The sequence below is a fragment of the Acanthisitta chloris genome, unplaced genomic scaffold, assembly GCF_000695815.1.
Source record: "Acanthisitta chloris isolate BGI_N310 unplaced genomic scaffold, ASM69581v1 scaffold20151, whole genome shotgun sequence".
Lineage (NCBI taxonomy): Eukaryota > Metazoa > Chordata > Aves > Passeriformes > Acanthisittidae > Acanthisitta > Acanthisitta chloris.
This window is the reverse complement of record NW_008656731.1, coordinates 1-7740: the sequence shown is the minus strand read 5'-3', so window position 1 is coordinate 7740 and position 7740 is coordinate 1. Positions and strand designations below refer to the sequence as shown.

The 7740-nt window shown below is 56.2% G+C and overlaps 1 protein-coding gene across 1 annotated transcript; it reads left to right on the top strand.

Annotated features, from left to right (window-relative positions):
• Window positions 1-1043: 1043 nt before the first annotated feature.
• On the top strand, window positions 1044-6598 carry LCAT (lecithin-cholesterol acyltransferase). Its single transcript, XM_009084450.1, has 6 exons — window positions 1044-1213; window positions 3306-3462; window positions 3610-3725; window positions 4086-4181; window positions 4269-4493; window positions 5976-6598. Exons 1-6 carry the CDS (start codon window positions 1066-1068, stop codon window positions 6596-6598), a joined length of 1365 nt encoding a protein of 454 aa, XP_009082698.1. The 5' UTR covers window positions 1044-1065.
• Window positions 6599-7740: the final 1142 nt, after the last annotated feature.

Here is a 7740-nt window from a genome sequence, read left to right as displayed (position 1 = left end):
CCCACAGGGAACCGACCCACTCTGCCAACCCAGCCCAGCCACCAGTGCCCTCCAGCCCCACGCAGCCCCATCCCACCTCGCTCTTTCCTGGGAGGAAGAAGGCATCTTCAGTAGGAAAGTATAACTTTGCCCCATCCCAGGAAGTGTTCCAAGTCCAGGCTGAACAGGGTGGGGTGAAGGGGCTTGAGGCAACCTGGTCTAATCGGAGTGTTCCTGCCCATGGCAGAGGTTTGAAATGAAATGAACTTTAAGGTCCTTCCCAGTGTAAGTGTCCCCAGTCCCCGAGGGTTGCCAGTCCCCAGTGCAGACAGGGCCACCTGGAGCCCATGGAGGCTGGGGGATGCAGGGGCTCCCCCCAGCTGGGGCTGGTACTGAGGGGACACCTGTGAGGTTCTGGGACAGCAGCCAGGAGCTGTGGGGTCCCAGGGCCTTCCAAGGCATGCTGGGAGGATGCTGCATGCGACAGCCTGGGCAGAGGGTCACAGAGCAGGGGCAGTGCCCAGGGTGGCGCTGGGGATGTGGTGCTGCCATGTGGCACAAGGGGCTGCCCAGATGTGTCTTTGCCTATCCCAATGTCACTATCTTCTCCCAGATGCCTGAGGTCCACTTGGCCATGTTGGCAGCACCAGCATCCCCTGCCAAGGGCAGGAGGAGTGTAGAGGGGCTATACTCACCCAGGCAGGGAGCAAGCAGCCCTGGGCAGCCCAGTGGGGTTACCCCCAGGGCACCGTGCAGGGGAAAGTCACCACCCCAGCACACAGTGGAGGGACATCAAGGCACTAGGAAGCTGCTCAGTGCATGTGCCCTCTCCGCCAGCACCACTGAGTAGGACTCTCGGGAAGCAAAGAGCCCCTGGGCACCACTGGACTGGCTTTGGCACAGCATGGCATGTCCATAAGGCCAGTCCTTCGTCCCTCCCCGTCCCTCCTCCTCATCATGGCCAGCCCCTTGCAGCTCTCCCCTCCCCTGCAGCCCGGGTGCCTCTTGGCTGGACCTGCGTAAAAATTATAAAAGGCTGTTTGGCTTGGAGCCGTCCAGAGGATCCCCGCCGAGCCTGCCAGTGCCATGGGGAGCAGCGGCGCCGGGGTTGCGTTGCTGACGCTGTCGCTGCTCCTGCAGCCCACGTCCCAATTCTGGCTCTTCAACGTCCTCTTTCCACCCACCACCACCCCAGAAGCTCCCCCGACCAACAGCACACCGCCCGTAGTACTCGGTAAGGTTGTGTGGGCATGGGTACCATCTGGGGTGTGGGTGGGCACCCTGGGTGCCCTGCAGCCCCCCAAAGCACACAGTGAGTTTTGGGTGCTGTGCTGCTGGTGACTCAGTGGGTTTTGGCTGTCTAGGGTTGGAGCCACTAAGATGGGGGTGACACACAGCTCCCCAGTTCCCTCCCATTTGCTGGGATAGGAACACAGGGCTGGCCATGCCCAGCCAGAGCTTTCCAGAGCTGGGGGGACAGTTGCACACCCTGGAAAGCAAATGAGGCTCTGATATTGCACATCTGGCCTAGAGGGTGTTTTAGGGCTTGCTTGGGTCTGGGGGAGCTCTGCTGGCAGAGGGATGGGGGCTGCAGCAGACCCTCCTCTGCTGCTTCCTACAGTGGCTGCCACCGGTGCCACTGGATCTACCGCCTCTCACTCCCCATCCCATGTCTTATCCCATTCCCTGGCAATGGCTAGCTCATCCTCTGCTGCTGCAAAAGGGCATCCATCTCACAGCCCACCCAACACCCACCCTGTCTGGGGACAAGCCAGCAGGAAAAGGGGCACAGGGAGGTGAAAGGAGAGGTAGGGACATGGCCTCATGGAGGTGGGAGCAGTCACCACCAGCTGGTACCTCCATCCTGCATGGCTCTGGCTTCCCTTGCCCCTGTGCCATCACCAGGGACTCGAGGTCAGGTTTTGCCAAGAAACTCCCGCTGAGCTGAGTTGGGTTTTTTCCTCCTTTTTCATGCCAAGTTTCCCCTTAAAAAAGAGAAGAGAAAAAGCAGAAGATCCCTCCCTGCTGCAATGCCAAGGGCTGACCCTGCAAACTCCCTTCCCAGAGGCATTAGGGAGCAGTATCTGGATCCTCTGTGTCCTGGAGCTGGTCCTCCTGGGGACAAGGAGATTCAGATTGCTGTCATCAGATACCTCTTTTCCAGGATTACTTGTGATAGTCAGAGCACCTCCTTTTTCCCTGGCACCAGCCTCAGGCCCTGGCCCATGCCCAGCTGTGTCTGGGTGCCCCATGTGCCACTCAGCATCTGCAAGTAACCCATCCCCCTGGACTGGGCGTCCCAGAAACCCCCAGTGCCCTTGGGACCGCTGATAACCCCTCTGCCCCCACAGGAACTCCCTTAATAATTACCTAATGTCCTCTGGAAGGGGAGGCAGAGCTCAGGGTTGTGTGCCAGTGATGGAGTGTGCTGGCTGTGCACCTCCAGGAGCCATCAGAGCTGCTCGTGATTCCACTCCTCTCTCTGACCAGGGAGGTCCCCTCTGCCTGCTCCCTGCAGAAACCCCTACAGCATGGACCACTGGATGGCCTGATCCCAACAGAAAGGTGCTTTGTAGGGAGGGTTAAACCCTCCCTGTATCTGGAGACATGCCACAGGCATGAGGGAGCTGTGAAGCAGGTTGAGAGCAGTAACTGCTACATCTCCTTTCCTTCTCACATGGCATGAGGCTTTCAGAGGCTGCACCATGCCCCTGGCAATGAAGGTCTACACCATCCCCAGGTGTGTATCGTGGCAAGACCCGCTGGGGCCATGGGATTCATCACCTGGTGCTTCTATCTCACCAGGCTCACTGTCCCCTGCAGTCCCTTCACCTCTTGTCTTCACCCTTGGGGCCAGTGCTGGCACTGGCTGGGAACCCTCTCCATAGTGTCTGATCCCAGTACAGGCACATATATCAGGGCGGCACTGGGATGGGAGTCCCATCCCTGCTGGGAACCACAGCGAAGCTCCCAGAGGCAAACCTAACACCCCAGTGATGTTCACCCTCCATCGAGGGAGGCCAGGTCACACAAACTAACTTACTTAAAGCTGCACTTTGCTTCCCACATGCACTATTCCAACTGAATTCCCGTAGGAATACCAACAGGGTATGGTTCTGCTCAGCACCAAACCATTTCAGAGACCTTGTCCAGAGCAGGCTGTTGCCCAGGGATGCTGCTCCAGCAGGTGCCCAGCCACCCCCAGCTGGGTAGCTCTGGGGGAACACTGCCTGGGGAGCTGAGGCAAATGCCAGGTTGGGCAGCCCCACACAGCCAGTGGGATGGGGTCTGTAGCTGACTCAGCTCTCCCTCTGTGGTGCCTGCAGTGCCTGGGTGTCTTGGGAACCAGCTGGAAGCAAAGCTGGACAAGCCAGATGTGGTGAACTGGATGTGCTACCGCAAAACAGAGGATTATTTCACCATCTGGCTCAACCTCAACACCTTCCTGCCAGTGGGAGTTGACTGCTGGATCGATAACACCAGGTATCATTCAACCCTACCCTGGGAGATCCCTGGGGAAATGACCTACCAAGGATCTCTCTCACCTCTCCTCCCCCTGTCCATGGTCTAGTACACATGGAAACACACAGGGACATGGCTCTTCTGCTACTTCCTGTCCTGTTCCTGCAGGGTGGTGTACAACCGAACCTCTCGGAAAATTTCCAATGCCCCAGGGGTGCATATCCGTGTGCCTGGATTTGGCAAGACCTATTCTGTGGAATATCTGGATCAGAGCAAGCTGGCAGGTGAGAGAAGGAGAAGCACATGGTGCCTGGAGATCCCATGTGTTCCCTGAAAATGGAGCTCTCTGTGTCTCCAGCAGGGATTGGTTCTGCAGAGAGCCCAGGCCTCCGGAAGCGAGGGACTAAGTTAGCCTTGTGGACACACTCCCTTTGAGTGCTGGCAGGGACCACCCCATCCTTGACTCCAATACACAATGGCATGCACAGAGCCACTACGTCTGGCTGGAGCCACCACGTCTGGCTGGAGCCACCAAGCTACAGAGCTTACCAGAGAACATTTTGGCTATGACCAGGACCAGGATGGAAAAAGGTTGACAGGGGAAGACCACAGACCTAATTCCCACCTGTTCTCTCTGCCCACAGGTTACCTGCACACCCTGGTGCAGAACCTGGTGAACAATGGCTACGTGAGGGACAAGACAGTTCGGGCAGCCCCCTACGACTGGAGGGTTGGACCCCGTAAGTCTGGGGGTTGTGACCAGGCCCCCCATGCAGGGAGGGAAGCAGGATGACCCTCATGTCATCATGCTCCCCTCTTGTCCACAGAGGAGCAGCCTGAATACTTCCAGAACCTGAAGGCACTGATTGAGGAGATGCACGATGAGTACCAGAGAGGTGTCTTCCTCATCGGGCACAGCTTGGGCAGCCTGCACGTCCTGTACTTCCTGCTGCAGCAGTCACAAGCCTGGAAAGATCAGTACATTGGGGGGTTCATCTCCCTGGCTGCCCCCTGGGGAGGGGCTGTCAAGCCCCTGCGTATCCTGGCATCCGGTGGGTGACTCCTTGTTTGCAGCCACCTCTTTGTTTTCTTTCCCTCCCGCAGAAAAGGAAGGGTGGGGGTGGGCAGGGAAAGGATGCAATGGTGGAAGAAGTGGGGGACAGATGGGTGAGGGGTCTGTGAGGCAGCACTCATGCTCTGGTACTGAGGCTGCTGCATCCCACTGCATCCTGCTGCATTCTCCTGCATCCCTTGGTGCAGAAAGCACCATGGAGGCTCCTGCCACAGTCCCAACAGCAAGACCAGTGGCCCAGGGTGGGTTTCAGAGCTTGCTCTGGTCTCTATGATTGTGTTGATGGGCTTATGTGTATGGAAAGCTGCTGCCAGAAGGGTCCACCTGCAGCCTGTCCATCCCTCTTCCTCCACACCAGCTTTTGGCAGACCACTTGGAGCACAGTCTGCACCATGGGCTCCTGGGCTAGGGGTGCTCCCGGAAATCCAAAGTACTCATGCCCAAATCTTGGGGACAAGGAAGCAGTACATGGAATGCTTCTCTCCTCACTGCCTCCCCAGACATCTGCACCACCTGCATCCATGCAGCACAGTGAGGTTGCTGGGCCTCTACTGCAAACCATACAGCTTTTCTGCAGCAGAGGACATGGATGCTTACACTCTCCTGCACCAATTCCTTGGATCTCCCCACATCTCTGTGGTCCAGAGAAGCTGTGGATGGCCCGTCCCTGGAAGTTTTCAAGGCCAGGTTGGATGAGGCATTGAGCAACCTCGTCTAGTGGAAGGTGTCCCTGCCCATGGCAGGAAAGTGGAACTAGATGGTCTCTTCCAGCCCAAACCATTCTATGATTCTGTGTTTGCTGTTTTCAGGCTTTAATTTCCCTTCAGCCAGTTCCTCTTTAGCCTCTTTGCAGCCCAGAAAGCCACAATCACTTGCCTAATGCTGACAGTCCAGAATATCTACAAGTCACAAGCCAAGCCTGTGAAAATGCATGGCATTAAAAATCATGTGCTTGAAGATTTTAGCATCTGGCCCCTTGCATTACCCCTAAGTAACCCACAACAAGGGCCAGAGATCTTTTTAAGGTCATCTTGCATGGTCTTAGGTCTCCAGACACACCAAAAATGCCAAGGCTTGCAGGAAACACACAGGTTGGCCACCTGCTCTCAGGCTTAGCTCACTCCTGTCCCTGCAGGCAGGCATGGAGGTGCCAGGGTTGCAGGGAACGTTCAGGACTGGGTTTGTTTGGGCCATCACACATCCAGGTTTGTCTGCACTCAGCCCCTCTGAGCAGCTAGACATGTAGAAAGAAGAGTTTGGAAGGCTGCTATGGATATCTACAGCCAGAGGGGTGAGGAGAGGATGTATGGTCATGGGCAGGGTAGGGGTAAGGAGAGAAAGAGCTGAGCAGGCACCAGGCAGGAGACAGCGATGAGTAACCGGTGGGAGGGGCTGATCCCAGCCCAGCTGCTCAAAGGCTCCATCTGGTGCTGTTTCAGATGAGCCCTTGTGTGTCCCACAGGTGACAATCAGGGCATCCCACTCATGTCCAACATCAAGCTGCGTGAAGAGCAGCGCATGACCACCACCAGCCCCTGGATGTTCCCAACCACCCTGGCCTGGCCTGAGAGCCACGTTTTCATCTCCACACCCTCCTACAACTACACCTACCAGGACTACAAACGCTTCTTCAGGGATGTCAACTTGGAGGATGGCTGGTACATGTGGGAGGACATGAAGGACTTGCTAAAGGACTTACCTGCTCCTGGAGTGGACACATACTGCCTCTATGGCACAGGCTTCCCCACCGTGGAGACTTACATATACGATGAGCATTTCCCCTATGAGGACCCCGTGGAGATGATTTATGGTGATGGGGATGACACTGTCAACACACGCAGTTCAGAGTTATGCAAGCAGTGGCGCAACCAGCAAAAGCAGAAGGTGCATGTCCAGGAGCTACGAGGTGCCCACCACTTAAACATGGTCTTCAGCAATGTGACACTCAGTTACATCAACGAAATCCTGCTGGGGAAGCCACAGGAGCAGGGGGAGCCGGGGCAGGTGGGAACCAGCCCAGAGGCTGGGAAGAGGGGCAAGATCCTACCAGGGCACAAGGTCCTTAAGGAGCCCAAAAAGAACTGAAAGGAGTGAGGACCAGCTTCCCTCCATGATGGTAGCCACCACAAACTGCCATGCAGGGGAGCAAAGGACTTGGAGCTGAGTTTGGAAGGAAAGCCAGCAAGACCAACAGCTCAGGTGGATGGGCTGGCTCCCACTTCCACACCGATTGGTTTTTCTTTCAGGAATGGCGATTAATTATACTTCGGAGGCTTGTCACTTCCCACTAGCACGTGGACAATTAACCATGCTGCCAGCTCATTAACATCACACTCATGAATTCCAGTGTATGCACAAGCCCTCAGCGCTAGCAAGCCACGTTTAGGCACTTTAGAGGCTGTGGAGCCCACGGTGCTGTAGCCTCTGCTCACCTGGGACAGAGCAACACACATAAAGAGTGCAGGCTCTTACCTACCAGGGTGGTCATGGAGGTGGCACAGGGTTGGCACAGCAGGTATGGCTTACAAGAGCACCTCTGCCAGGCAGCAAGCTAGGCTCCTCAGGCAAGACCAACTCGAAATCAGCAGATTTACAGGATAATAAACACACTTTGCTTCTGCACACTGAGCCTGCCTTGTCCTTCACAGCAGGGTAGTGAAGCCAGAGGTAACCAAAAGGTGAGGCCCTTACTGCCCACAGGCACATCAGGGGTCAGGGCTTTGGGAAAAGCCACATGTTTGGTGATGCAATTGGGGTTGGCAATGCAACTGGGGCCAGCAATGTGATTATGTTCGGGGTAACAATGTGGTTGCGGATGGTGACACAACCAGGGTTGGCAATGCAGCTGGTTTGATGATGCAACTGGTGCTGGGAAAGCAACTGGGATGGAAATGTAACTGGCCTTGGCAGGACAACTGGGACTGGTGACACAACTAGGGATAGTGATGCAGCTGAGGTTGGTAACACAGCAGGGGATGACAGTGCAATTGGGGCTGCAATACAGCCAGGGCTGGCCATGCAGACAAGGCTAGTGATGCAAATATGGCCCAGAAGTAGGACCTTGCACTTCATTTTGTTGAACTTCATGAGGTTTGCATTGGCCACCTCTCAAGCCTGTCAAGGTCCCTCCGGATGGCATCCCTGGCCATCAACCCAATGGGATGACACAGCTGGGGCTGGCGATACAACCGAGGCTGGCGATACAACAGTGCAGCCGCGCTCCGGGC

What these genes read in the sequence shown, in the direction of transcription:
- LCAT (XM_009084450.1), top strand. Translation starts at nt 1,066, where the DNA reads ATGGGGAGCAGCGGCGCCGGGGTTGCGTTGCTGACGCTGTCGCTGCTC. An exon ending in CGACTGGAGGGTTGGACCCC is followed by an intron (nt 4,182 to 4,268) that starts GTAAGTCTGGGG and finishes TCTTGTCCACAG; the next exon opens with AGGAGCAGCCTGAATACTTC. An exon ending in CCTGCGTATCCTGGCATCCG is followed by an intron (nt 4,494 to 5,975) that starts GTGGGTGACTCC and finishes TGTGTCCCACAG; the next exon opens with GTGACAATCAGGGCATCCCA.